The sequence below is a fragment of the Mus caroli genome, chromosome 12 (genome assembly GCF_900094665.2).
Source record: "Mus caroli chromosome 12, CAROLI_EIJ_v1.1, whole genome shotgun sequence".
NCBI classification, from domain to species: Eukaryota; Metazoa; Chordata; class Mammalia; order Rodentia; family Muridae; genus Mus; species Mus caroli.
This window is the reverse complement of record NC_034581.1, coordinates 105,722,996-105,736,810: the sequence shown is the minus strand read 5'-3', so window position 1 is coordinate 105,736,810 and position 13,815 is coordinate 105,722,996. Positions and strand designations below refer to the sequence as shown.

At 54.8% G+C, this 13,815-nt stretch overlaps 1 protein-coding gene across 1 annotated transcript; it reads right to left on the bottom strand.

Annotated features, from left to right (window-relative positions):
- Nucleotides 1-4,558: 4,558 nt before the first annotated feature.
- On the bottom strand, nt 4,559-9,779 carry Amn (amnion associated transmembrane protein). The gene is made up of 12 exons (XM_021179526.1): nt 9,718-9,779; nt 9,068-9,186; nt 8,941-8,985; nt 6,595-6,682; nt 6,249-6,466; nt 5,975-6,112; nt 5,761-5,869; nt 5,592-5,674; nt 5,339-5,486; nt 5,072-5,249; nt 4,895-4,988; nt 4,559-4,802 (listed from the first exon to the last, which is right to left on the bottom strand). Exons 1-12 carry the CDS (start codon nt 9,758-9,760, stop codon nt 4,689-4,691), a joined length of 1,377 nt encoding a protein of 458 aa, XP_021035185.1. The 5' UTR covers nt 9,761-9,779; the 3' UTR covers nt 4,559-4,688.
- Between the last annotated feature and the right edge of the window lie 4,036 nt (nt 9,780-13,815).

Below are 13,815 nucleotides of genomic sequence, written 5' to 3'. Positions count from 1 at the left end.
AAAGGAAGGAAGGAAGGAAGGAAGGAAGGAAGAAAGAAAGAAAGAAAGAAAGAAAGAAAGAAAGAAAGAAAGAAAGAAAGAAAGAAAGAAAAGGAAGGAAAAAGTCAGTGCATGTGTGCCCAGTACTGGGAGGCCAAGCCAGGAGATCAGCAGTGCTCCCCGTCCAATCAGTGAGCTCCAGGTTCATTGAGAATTCCTGTCCATGGAAAATAAAAATAAATTGAGTGGGCGGCGGTGGCACACGCCTTTAATCCCAACACTCAGGAGGCAGAGGCAGGCAGATTTCTGAGTTTGAGGCCAGCCTGGTCTATGGAATGAGTTCCAGGTCAGCTAGGGCTACACAGAGAAACTCTGTCTCAAAAAACAAAAAACAAAAATAAATAAAATAAATAAATAAATAAATTGGGGAGTAACAGGAAACCTGAGGTCCGTCCACCTTTGGCTTCCACAGGTGCACATGCAGTTCAGAATCCAGAGCTGCTGGTCCACACAGCTAAGCAAGCTCAAACCCTACAAGGAGTGGTTACATAAGACCAGGCAGAACATCAATGGATTGTTGTTCTCTTTATATAAAACACTGGCTCTCTTTTGTCGTTGTTACTTGAGTTTATTTGTTATGTGTGTGTCTGCTCATCTGTATGCACACCATGTGTGCAGTAGCCTTTGGAGGCCAGAAGAGGGCATCAGCTTCTTTGAAAATGGAGTATAGATGGTTGTGAGCCACCATGTGGGTGCTTGGAACCCAACCCTGGTCCTCTTAACTGCTGACTGTGTCTCCAGCCATGGTTGACATGTGCCTACTGTGTAGTCCATGCTTGCCTCAATTTGGCAATCCTCCTGCCTTAGCCTGCTGGATGCAGGTTTATAGCTCTACTTCAGTATCAGGTTTCATTACTCTTTACTGATTTTTTTTTCTCTAAATTAAGAAAACATGTTGCTGGGTGGTGGTGGTGCTCGCCTTTAATCTCAGCACTTGTGAGGCAGAGGCAGACGATTTCTGAGTTCGAGGACAGCCTGGTCTACAGAGTGAGTTCCAGGACAGTCAGGGCTATATAGGGAAACCCTGTCCCGAACCCCCCTCCCCCCAAAAAAATCAAAACAAAACAAAACATGTTATCTTTAGTGCTGGGCAGGGTATCGTGCAATGCTTCAGGCGTTCCGCATGTCGCCCACCCAGGAGGTCCTTAAGGTCTCTGGAGTTGGTAGTAATGGAAGAAGAGCGGCTTTTGTGAAGAGGACGGAGGTTTTCATCTTCTAACATGGCCTCACTAAAACTAACAAGTTCTTCCTTTATGAACCCTAGGATGAGGGTTCTCAGGTGCTTTAACCTCCCTTCTAGCCTGCCATCCACCAGAGGTAGTGTTAAAGAAAGGGTACAGGGGGGCTGCAGAGATGGGGGGCTCAGCAGTTAAGAGCACTGACTGTTCTTCCAGAGGTCCTGAGTTCAATTCCCAGTAACCACATGGGGGCTCATAACCATCTGTAATGGGATCTGATGCCCTCTTCTGGTGTGTCTGAAGTAGTATCAGTGTGTGCACATAGATAAAATAAATAAGTCAAGGAAGGAAGGAAGGAAGGATGGATACAGGGGACGTGGCCCTGTTTAGAAATGATTCTCTGGTGCGAATCCCATCTGTGTCCTCAGCAGACCAGCAGTTCAATTCGGTAGAGTCTGGATAGCAAAGACAAATCAGCAGCGGTCGCACAGCCTAGCAGGGACAGCCAGGCCTTGGCACAAGTCAGCAGGAGGGACCGGGGCCAACGGGAACACCAGAAAAAGTACTCACAAGTGTTTAGCTATGCAAGCCTAGCTCAGCCTCTGTCACTGCCCCTTAAGTCCCTTTCCTATTCCTTCCAAACATCACGTGTCCTCCACAGGTGGACAGCAGCTGACATCACTCTGCCAGTCTCAGCTGACATCACTCTGCCAGTCTCAGCCCAAGTCTGAGGAAGCAGCAGGAAACTGCAGCACAGCACCAGAAGTTTTGGGTTTTTTTTTTTTTTCTCTATTGAGCCCAACTACGCAATTTACATGAATCTATCAATACATGCATGTCATTAGTGAGGAATGCTTCAGCACGTGTCCTTTCACGTGCCTGCTTTAGCAGGACAGCCTTTCACCTGTGTCTGCTTCAATGAAACGTTTCTTCCTGTGTTTGCCCCAACAAAACACCATCCAAGACAAGTGACTTTTCAGAGAACGCTTAAGTTTTCCACTTCAATAAGTAACTTAACAGAAGTCTGCTCTGTGTGACAGAGTGAAGTAGAAATGACCATCTTAAAAAAAAACACACACACACACACACACAAAAGGGCTGGAAAGAAGGATCAGTGATTAAGAGCACTGACTGCTGTTCCAGAGGTCCTGAGTTCAATTCCCAGCAGCCACATGGTGGCTCACAAGCATCCTTAAGGCAATCTGATGTCCTCTTTTGGCGTGTAGGTATACATACAGCAGAACACTCATTAAATACATTAAATACAATTTAAACACACACAGACACACACACACACACACACACACGTTCCTAGGTTTCAGAGTAGATAAACCATAGTCGCTTAAGCCCTGCGTCTCCAGCGTTTCAGGAGCGGAGAAATCTGCCTTCCCTACCCAGGGTGCAATTTGTTTTGCAGCATTTACATCATCAAGCCAAATTTGATGAAACTAAATTCTCTTTTGTTTTTTGAGACAGGGTTTCTCCGTGTAGTCCTGGGTGTTCTGGAACTCTCTATGTAGACCAGGCTTCCTCAAACTCAGAGATCAGCCTGCCTCTGCCTCCCCAGTGCTGGGACTACAGGTGTCATGAAAGTCACCATGATTCTAGAGAGAAAAGATGTATTCTAAAAGTATACTACGGATTTGTGAGGCTGTAGTTTTCATTTTTTAAAAAGAATTATTTTATGTATATGGGTACACTGTAGCTGTCTTCAGACACACACCAGAAGAGGGCATCAGATCCCATTACAGATGGTTGTGAGCCACCATGTGGATGCTGGGAATTGAACTCAGGACCGCTGGAAGAGCAGTCAGTGCTCTTAACCACTGAGCCATCTCTCCAGCCCAAGTTTTCTTTTCTTTCCTTTTCTTTCTTTTTTTTTTTCCTTTTCTTCCCCCCCTCCCCCAACAGGGTTTCTCTGTGTAGCCCTGGCTGTCCTGGAACTCACTCTATAGACCAGGCTGGCCTCAAATTCAGAAATTCACCTGCCTCTGCCTCCCAAGTGCTGGTATTAAAGGCATGCGCCAGCACTGCCTGGCAAAGATTGATTGATTTATATGTGAGTACAGTGTAGCTGTCTTCAGACACACCAGAAGAGGGCGCCAGGTCTCATTACAGAGGGTTGTGAGCCACCATGTGGTTGCTGGGCCTCTGGAAGTGCTTTTAACTGCTGAGCCAACTCTCTAGCTCTCTCTCTCTCTCTTTTTTAAAGACTGGTTTTTATGTGTTGAGTGTTTTGCCTGCATGTACGTGTGTGCACTCCTGGTGTGCTGTGCCCGAGGAACCCAGATCCCCTGGAAATGTAGTTATACTTGACTGTGAGCTGCCATGTAGGTGCTGGGAACCAAAGCCTGAGCCTCTGCCAGGGCAGCACTCACAGGTACCCTCAACCTGTGAGCCATCTCTCCAGCCTCTGTGGTTTTTAAGGTTTTTTTTCCTTTCTACCTCTAGACTAGAATCCATCATAAATCCTTGCACGAGTCGAGTTGCCAATCTAATTTCCTTTTGTCCTTTTTTTGAGGGGTGTGTGCATGCATGTATGTGTGTTCAGGAATACACAGGTGCACGTGTGCATGCAGGCATGTGGGGCAGAAGACCTTCCTCTGCAGCTCACAGAGGCAGCCTCCCGCCCCCGGGCTGAGATACACACTGGTTCTCCATGCCTGGGGTTTGTATGTGGAGTCTGGAACTCAAACTGCTCCTCCCACCTGCAAGGCAAGTTATTGAGAGGCTTGCAGTGTAGGCTAGGCTGTCCTCAAACTCCTGATCCCCCTGCCTCCATCTCTAGCAGTGGAATTATAGGTATGCACCACCACGCCTAACACTGATCCATCTTTCCCCCCACAACATTACTAAGAACTGGAGCTGCTGTTTCTGAACACTCGGTAAGCTAAAGCTGGACACACGGAGGGGTCAAGTTCCTGTCCCTGCGCCTAGCCCCTATACCCAGAGATAACAGATGCCAACTGGAATGTTCTGACAGGAGGCGGGGCTCTATTCCAGCGAGACTGGACCTGGCAGTGAGCTGACACTGCTTACAGGTCACCAAACCTAACCAGGTCAACAACTGGGACAGGTCCACCCCAGCATCAACGGCCATTTGAAGCTGCTGAGTCAGGGAGTCATACGTAAAGCCCCAGCTAATCCTGGAGGCCGAGACACAGAGATATCTGAGCCCAAAAGTTTAATGCCTTCCTAGAGAACATGGTGAGACGCTCACCTCAAAACAAAACACTGCGCCCGAATGGTAACAGCACTTGCGGCGTGGGTCTGAGGACCAGAGTTCAGATCTCCATCGCTCAAGTAAAGCAAGGTTACAAGTAGGACCATCCACCAGGCTATCAAGTTAAAAAACAAACAAGCAACTCTTTATTGGGCAAGGTAGGCCTGTCCTTGCCACCAGGAGAGAAGTCACGGTCTCCGAGGGGGTGAACAGTCCACAGGTTAGAAGCCTAGTACCCTTCCAGCAGGTCAGGCCTCTGCCTCTGCCTCCCCAGCAAAGAGTGGGTTAACGAAGCAGCCGAACTTGGTATCAATGTCCAAGATGTCCACCTTCTGAGCTGAGTCAGGTAGCTCGACCGAGGGCTGCGGAGTCACAAGGTCAGAGGGCTCACGATCCCAAGTACCAGTCCCCGGGAGACACCCCCCGCCCCCAAAGCTTCTTCCCACAGTCTCACCTGCTGCTTGAAGACAATCACATCGAAAATCGGATTTCGGAAACCCAGCGGCAGCCCAGCCGATGCGGGCTCAGCGTCTTCATGCCTTCTCCACCTGCAGGAAGTGGGCGCGGGTGAACCCCTGGGGCAGCCCGGCTGGCCTCCCTGGGAGCCTGCCTTCAGGAGGGGCCAGCATACCTGAGCCTCCCGCTGCGGTGCAGCAGAAGGAGCACGGTCCCCAGCAGAGCCAGCAGCACCAAGGCCGCCACGCCGCCCGCCAGCCCGGCACTGGACGAGCTCTGATTCAGCTCTGAGTCTGCCGTCGTAGGCTTGCCGGACTGTCGCAGGGTCGCCGACAGGATACCGAGCACGCTGCCTGCAAGGAGACGGACTCAGCGGGGGCCCGGGAACCCCGGGGTCAGTGAGGGGAGGGAGGGCGCGGAGGGGCGGAGGGTGCGGCCTTACCTTGTGCCACCGCGTCCTGGAGGAGCGCGTGGCCCAGCTGCCCCGCCGCGCCGGTCGCGTGCCCGGTCTCCACTAGCACCACCTGGATCTCGGTGTGGGCGTCGCGCAGCACCTTGGACACAGCCACCTGCAGGCCCTGGTACTGGGGCTGCGGAGGGAGGGGGTCGGTCCGGACTCTGCCATCCGACCAAGGGGGACGGTAGAGTCGGGGCTCAGCTGCCAGCAGCCGGCCCCCGGCGTGTGGCTTCCTTACCTGCTTCAGGAAGAGGTCCAGCAGCCGCGCTCGGTACCGCTCCAGGTCAAATGTGGGGTCGTGGGTCAACGACACGATAGCTCCTGGGACAGGAGGACAGGTTAACGTCACGGACCCCAGCAAAGCCCACCGGAAGCGCGTTCCAGGGCGGTGGGAGGGGGACGCTCACCGCAGAGGTCGCAGCACTGTCCTTGAGGCAGTAGGGGGTCCTGGCAGGCGGCCTGGGGGCAGCGGCCGCCCAGGGGCTGCAGCAGAGACGCGCAGATCCACGGCAGCATCTGGGTGGGGGCACGGAGGTGAACGCAGGAAAGCGCAGCGGCAGCCACGCGCCTCAGCGTGGCCGGGGCCGCCCCTCGCGCTGTGCCCGGTCAAGACTCACTCACCTCGGCGTTGCCGCAGACGCAGCCCGACGCGTCGGTGCAAGCTTCGGAGCCCACTCTCAGCGCGCCCGACCCGTGGAAGCGCAGGCGGCCCTCGCGGGTCGCCAGGAAAGCAGTCAGGTCCTCGTCGCGCGAGAACGTCTGCGGGTGGTGGCATCACCAGCGGCCAGGCGAGCGAGGAGAGAGTCTGAGTGCGCGGGCCCACGCGCGCAGCTGCAGGGTGCCCCGCGGGGATGCGCACAGGGGATGGGACCCCAGCCCTCCCGCGCCTGCTCACCTGGCCCACGGCCGAGACGCTGCGGACTTGCACCGGGCTGGGGCCTGGGCCAAGCGCCACGCGGAAAGATCCATCGCGCGGGAAGAGGACGTCGTCGTAGCTGCAGGGCACGCGCTCGGCGTCCACGGAGAAGAGCCCGGGCGCCTGAGTCCCGGAGCTCCAGAGGTGCGGGTCAAGCCAGGAGAAGCGATCGGGATTGCGGAAGAGCAACGGGGCGCCTGTGTCACGGTGCACCAACCCACTGAGACCGGCTCCGCCTAGTGCTCCCGCGCCCCGCCCTCTATAAGCCCCGCCCCTCTAACCACGCCCCGAGAGCCGGGTTCCGAGCCACGCCCATCTTTCTCACCAGGGTTACAAGCTGGATCCGAGTCGCCTCCTGCAGCGCTGAAGGCAGCTCCCGAGGCCAGGACCAACTCCCCATCCAGAGGCAGGAGCTGCAAAAAGCGCAGGCTGAGGTGGCGCATGGTCCGGGCACGAACTGCGATCAACTAACACCTCCAGGGCACAAGGGAGAACCCAAGCTGCGACCTTGGTGGGGAGCTAGGTGAAGTCAGGGCCCGGGAACCTTAAACGTGGCTGAGGCTAGCAGGAAACCCAGCTAGGTCTCACCAGGGAAAGAAAAGAGAAGGCACACCCGGCACATGAGCCAGGGCTAAAGGACCCCCAACTGAGCTGTAGAGGAGGCTTGGAGGATCACATCTGACGCTAAGGAGCAGGGCACAGCTGAGAGCCTGGGAACCCATGGAGCACTTGGAGCGGGAGGTGACATTGCCAGCACCCATCACTTGGAGAAAGGTATAAGACAAGGTCTCCCGGGTCTTAGAAGCCAGGCTTCAGTTTCAGAGAGAGGGACACAGGAGAAGGAAGGACATCTAAGAGTAATTTTAGCTAGTTGCGTTGCTCCACTACGGGATCATCTCACTGTTCAAATCCAGTTCTGTGCTAGGACTGTGCTGTGCGGAAGGGAGAGTCTGATCCCTGACACTATTTCCTGGTTCCCCAAGCCTCAAGACCTTATCCCTCCATCTTGCTCCCAGAGCTTAGGGAGATGGGGCCATGGGAGCTGCTCCTCACAGGACCATCAGGTTACCAGGCATCACCCACAGCCCAGGCTCTTGTCCCCACTTGGCCTTGTTAGAGTTTCAGACCTGTCCAAAGGCTCACCCTAGACAGAGAAGATGACACAGGCCAGCTACACCCACGCCAAGGGACTCCACCCACAGGTGGGAACAGACATGATAATATTGTAAGCACAGTGGCACCTCAGGATGGGAGGTCACACACACACACACACACACACACACACACACACAAACACACCATGTGACTGGAATGTATTCTTATAAAGAACAGGGCTGGGGTAGAGCTCGGGGATGGAACAGCTACCTACCTAGCATCTGTGAGACTCTGGGCTCTGTCCCTAGCATCACAATAAACGAACAGAACGGAAGAGGAAATAAGACGAGATTGTAGAAAGTTACCCCACTGGGGACCAAGCACTAGTAGATAAACACACCAGGCCTGGTCCAGCTGTGGGTGTTCAGTGACAGGTGTCCATGCCCAGGCTCCACAGAAGACGGCAGAGAAGTCCAGGGGAAGGGTGGACATCCAAGTAACAAATTCCTGTCTGAGGGAGGCTGAGGCAGAGACATGAAACAATGGGGAGAGCTTTCCAGACCTGAGCTTGGGAAAGCAGACTTCAGCGGGAGCGCCAGCAAGCAGAACCAAATCCACACATGTAGGTGTGCTTGATATCAAAGACAGAGACTATCCCAGCTTCCAAGAGGAAGAACAGAGAGGAAACAAGATGTGAACAGACAATAAATGGCTGGAGCCATGGCCCACTGGTTAAGGTTCAAGACTGCTCTTATAAAGAATGCAGGCTCCGGGTCCACATGGTGGCTCACAACCGGCTGTGATCTGGCGCCCCCTCCTGGCCTCTAGTGGTTCTGCGTGCACAAATTGCTTGGAGGATGCTAGTCTTTTTTTGGAGAATTGGAACAGAATGTGGAACTCCCATGTCAACCCGTTAGGAAATTAACAAAAGGAAGAGCCAGGCGTGGTGGCGCACGCCTTTAATCCCAGCACTTGGGAGGCAGAGGCAGGCGGATTTCTGAGTTAGAGGCCAGCCTGGTCTACGGAGTGAGTTCCAGGACAGCCAGAGCTACACAGAGAAACTCAGTCTAGAAAAACCAAAAGAAAAGGAAGAGGGGGGGGAGGAGGGAGAGAGAGAGAGAGAGAGAGAGAGAGAGAGAGAGAGAGAGAAAGAGAGAGAGAAAGAGAGAGAGAAAGAGAGAGAGAAAGTTTTCATTCTTAGCTCCAACCACATGGTCTGAACTAGGGTCTTGGGACCATCAGCCTTTATTTAGCACATATTAAGGCCTTTAGCCTTAGCATGTGCAGGAGGGGAGGCAGGGGCTGTTTAACCTCTTGCTCCTCACCCTCCGGGCTAGCTGGGCCATTGGCTTTGCAGGTAGCTTGTTAACATGGCCTCCAGGACAGGGAAGGAAGGGCAGGCACGCTTCCCAGAGCCCACCCTGCACTGAGACACTGTGGGGGAGGGGACAGTGGAGCTGGACTGGGAGACCCCACGTACTCTCTGATGTCCCTTCCCAGAGACTGTTTCTACCCAGAGGCTCCATGGCGGCGCATGACCCAGGGCCAGCCATGCCCGCTGAGGCCACAGCCTTACCATATCCGAGATGGCGTGACTGTCTCGTACCAGGACCGACACCATCTGCAGCAAGAGGTGGCGTTAGGCGTGAGGCTGACCGACCTCCCCACCTCCAGTCCATCCCCTCAAACTTCCACCAAGGTACCTTGTCCGCCGGGAACTGAACCGCATCTCCCGCGCACGGGGTCCGGTTCTGGTTCCAGTTGGAGGCAGTATCGAAGGAGGTATTGGGGACCCAAAGTTTGTAGGCGGCCCGAGTCATTGCTAAAGAAAGGAAGGCTGAGTGTCGCCCTCCGGGAAGGCGACTTTCCAGAGAGGCGCGGCAGAGGTGCACATAGCGCAAGGCAGTCAGGCCCCACCGCGTCGTTCTCAGGCGCACTCTTAGCCGAGCTGCAGAACCCGCGCAAACATGCCCTTCCCCTCCCTCGGAACGTCGTCTCTATTCACAGCACTCTGACTGCCCGGGGGGTTCGGAGAGGAATTGGCCCTCAGGAAATAGCTCTGGCGGGAAGCTCACTGGGGCAGAGAGCGGTCCCAGAGCCCGGAGCTGGCGACCCTGTCCCGATTGTGCACAGAGGAGGCGCCAGGGGCTCGGAGGTCCACGGGGAATAGGCTGCGGTTTCTCCACTTCCTGGGCTTTGGGAAGCTCACCAGCCCACGCCAGAGAACCGGGAAATTGAGGCAGGCCGCCAACGCCACCTCCATATCCCAACCTCTCCTGCGATCGCGACCCTTCCAGCCTAGAGAAACCTCAGCCTCAATCAAGGTCCAGACCCAAGGGGACACGGGGCCTACCACAGAGCTGCAGCCACAGCAGGACCTGGCCCAGAGCACCCATCTCTCCGCCGAGGCTCTCACAGATGTGGACTTCGATCCGAGGGCCCCACGTGACCGGGCGGGGCTGAGGGGCAGGGGGTGCCCAGATGTTACACATTTACCTTGGGACCGCCCAGCTGTCTCCTGAGGGCCCTTGGAGGAATCTTCTCAGCGGCTTTAGCATCTGCCCTTTAGGACCCAGCACCCTGGGTACCCAATAAGAGGGTGTCGTCCTGACTTTCCCGGTGACACGGTGTGGAGGTGGCCAAGAACCCTGGAGCTCAGCCATCTTTACCCATCTTCTCCAGGCCTGAAGTCTTAGCCTGGGTGTGTGGTCTGCAGGGATTGTGTGGGTTGCAGAACAGACCGGAAGGGATGTCAAAGGCGCGTGGAGGTCCTGGAAGAGAACTAAGAGAGCTACGGCAGAGAGTGACCTGCCTGGGTAGGCTGGCCGTGAAGGCAGGTTAGAGGTGACAGGCAGGGTGCGTGATGAATGGAGAAACACCAGTGAGAGAAATGATGGGTGGGTCAGTCACCAAATGGTGGTGGCAGTGGCGTGAGGAGTGCTTCTGTGAGTACATCATAGACCGTGGCTCCTGGTGTTGGATGCTAAATTCCTGATAGCAATGGGGATGACGGTGGCTTGAGAGCGACTGGGCTAATGGTAGAGGGTGGCTGACTGATAGTGGTGGATGGGTGGGTAGGGGACAGTGGGTGGTGGCTGGGTGGGAGTGATGGCAGCTGTAGACATGACTAGGTTGTGGGGGGGATGTCTGGTGGATGGCAGACAGAGGATGCTGGGAAAGTGGGGTGAAGATGCTGGTGGGGTCCATCTGCAAGGAGCGTTGGCTGAGGTAACAGGAAGGTTGAGGAGAGGTAACGGACTTTATGTGGGGTGAGTGGAAACAGACAGTAGATGAGGCGGGTCCCTTGGCAGGGCTGGAAAGAGGATGGAGATTGGGCAAACGGAGTAATGAAAGGCTACCCCAGGCAAGAAGCTTCCCAGTCCAGAGGTCAACATGTCACTCGGGAGTTGTCTCTTGTCATCCAGCCCTGCCCAGTCACATGTCCCCGTGGGGCAAAAATGGATGCCTGCAGAAGGTACCAGGGAGGAGAATGGGTGAACTGTGGGCAGATGAGGTTCGGTTGGTGGGTTGCATGGTGGGAATTCACAGCCAGCTTAGCAGGTTCACCCCAGACACACCTCTGGCTGTGGCTGTGAAGGTCTCTCCAGACACCGAGCAGGCCAGACCGGCATTGACTGTGGGGAGTCTTCCTCTCTGCTTCCTGAGCCATACCACAGCGCGATGTGTATGACATACCAGTATGAGCAGCCGCCTCATGCCCTCCCCGCCGTCTCCTCCAACTGTAAGCCCAAACACTTTTCTTTCCTGAGGCCACCTTTGCCGGGGTTTTGCCACCGTCAGGGTGTTAGAGGGAACACATTGGGGTCAAGTTTGTGGTAAAGGATGGATGGATGCTGTGACGTCTGTCTGGTGATGGTACACCTGTGAAGGGTGGACGGATGTGCGGGTGATGGGCGGCAGAGTTGGAGGGATTGTACAGAGGCAGGAATTAAGTGTTGAGGGAAGTTTGCTCTTGGCCTCCAGCTAGGTCAGGCATGAAGGAGACTCTTGGAGGTCATATTCTTCTTGTCTGTTGTTGTTTTAGTCCTGAAGAGGAAGCACTGTCACAGACTGGGCTCCAGCTTTCACGGTTGAGCCAGTTTGACCCATGGGACACAAGTGCTAGGTGGGTGTCCCCATGGTGGTCACATGGGAAGGGCAGTCAGTCAAGAGTACCTGGGCAAAGAGGTTTCCCGTAAGAAACAGCTTGGAACAACAGCAGAAGGAAGAGTTTACAGCTGCCGTGGCTGGGACCAGGAGCAGGCAGGATGTCTACAGAAAGCCCTTGGGGATGACCATGAGCCTGGCACTCAGACACACGTGGGCACACACTTGTGGTCAGGATCTTCACAGGAAGTAGAAGAAATGCAGACCCTATGGAGTAACTAGTAGTACAGGCGTACTCCTTGGGTAAGGATGGAGCCAGGGGCTTGGCAGTTGCTCAGTTTTGGCTTGACTGCCATCTTGAGTCTGTACATGGGCAACCTTCTTGTGCCAGGGAAGCCATATCCCTCACTAGGCCACTGAAACAGTCACCAGGAGGTTTTCCACTGGTTCATTTAAACTGCATAAAGAATGCTATAGCCCATTTATTTTGTTCTTGGCCATTATAGCTCATGTCCTACCTCTTGGGGTTGTGGGAACCCTGGATGACAGCCCTGTAGTGCTGTGGGGAGGGTAGGCAAGGGGCAGGTAGACAAGGATATCTGTAGAGTGAAAGAGCCTACCAAGGCACTGAGGCAGGGGCATGGATGGCACAGGAAGTTGGGGAGGAGCTAAAAGAGGGCATGCACATTGTTCCTGGGGCTGAGTTGGATATAAATTCTGAGGTGGGGTGTGCAGGAGAGTGTGAATTGGGGTGTGCAGGAGAGTGTGAATTGGGGTGTGCAGGAGAGTGTGAATTGGGGTGTGCAGGAGAGTGTGAATTGGATAGGTTGGGGGCTAGTAACACTTTGAGGTTCAAATGCTGGGAGCAGCTGCTAAACCCTCTCACCCCCGGTTCATTCTTCCGACTGCAGAGTGGGTGTCAGAGTCTGTTACCCCTTCCTGTTTAGGCGAGATAGCTGCCTTCTCCATTTTGGGCAGTGGGAGAGGATAGTGGGCAGGTAGAGGCCCCGGAAGCCCTGGGCTGAGAGATGTCAGTAAATAAATCACTGGCCTCAGGATGGGAAGCCAACAGCCTGTCCTTTCCTCTCATGGCTAGTTGTCACCTCCTGTCCCTCTGCTTTGAGACAGGAAGGCCATAGGTCCCTAGGTCAGGGGATGCCACAGCTGGAGGCCAGGCTTCCAGACTCCAGACTTGAATACTCTTTGTTCCTCCATGGGCGGGGCCCCTGCAGGGACAAGGGCTGGCTGCATGGCTAGTGGTATCCCAATGAGCAGCAGCTCCAGGGCAGGTCCTGTTATCTGGTCACCCACAGTGTGGGTGGGACAGCTGTGGCTGAGCCCCAAATTCCACAGCTAGGGGGCACCCAGGTGGAGGTTTCTGGATCTAAGTGCCTGGTTTGCTCCACCTCAGGGGGTCTGCAGTGCCTGCTACCCCGGGTGGAAGTGCAGGGTCCAGAGGTCCAAGGCTACCAGAGGATTCACCCTACCTGGGACCTTGGGAACAGATGCTATCTGGCCCCGGACTGAAACCCTTATAGGTATGGGTGTGTCTGCATGCTTGTGATATCCCTACTCCAGAGGTCACGCCCTGTCAGTTTCTAGAGTTCCCTGGGTTCCACTATCCATGGCCCTGGGCCAGGCTCACAGGTATCTCCCATTCATCTTCAGCTGTGGGCTCAGGGTTCTGCTGAAGGTGGCCCTCAGTGCTTAGGGGAGAAGTCACTGTGACAGGGTCTGGGCAGGACCTGGAAGGTGGCCCTCTTGCTCAGCTCTGAATTCTCCAGGGGTTTTTAAAAATGTGCTGTGTTGGATTATATCATTCTACCATCTGTTTCCTAGAAAGGGGAACAGCAGACTTCCCAGTCTCCAATGCTCCCATTTGTGGTTCTAGTACCGTTAGCATCCTGCAGAGCAGCAGGGGACTGGGTGCTGATGATCACGGCCGCAGGCAGCAACCATCCACAGGACAGAGTGCAGTGGAGCCAGACAGCCCAGGGCCTGCCTTCCCCTCCAAGCCTCACGCTCCCAATCTAAGACAAACCTTTCAGAACTCGGGCTCCCTGGCAGGGCACAGCATGTATTTGTATCCAGCCCTGGTACTTGTGGGCCTGGTTCCCCTCTGTATTCAGTTCTTCACCCTGGACCAAGCCACATATTCTGGTGGGCTACAGACAAGACCTGGGGTGACAGGAGCAAGAGGCCTTGCTCGAAACCTTCTGGTATCTCAGAATGGTGGCCCTTTCTAGCCACACAGTGTCCCCAGGGGGCTGTCACCCAGGCACTTGTGAGAACGGCTGGAGGAGGCCCACCTGAAGTCTTAGCAGGAACAGACGGCAGCCAGAGA

Coding starts and splice junctions, on each gene's coding strand:
- Amn (XM_021179526.1), bottom strand. CDS start 9,760: ATGGGTGCTCTGGGCCAGGTCCTGCTGTGGCTGCAGCTCTGTG. Junction 8,986..9,067: donor TTCAGTTCCCGGCGGACAAG/GTACCTTGGTGG, acceptor CTCTTGCTGCAG/ATGGTGTCGGTCCTGGTACG. Junction 5,487..5,591: donor TGGACCTCTTCCTGAAGCAG/GTAAGGAAGCCA, acceptor CTCCCTCCGCAG/CCCCAGTACCAGGGCCTGCA.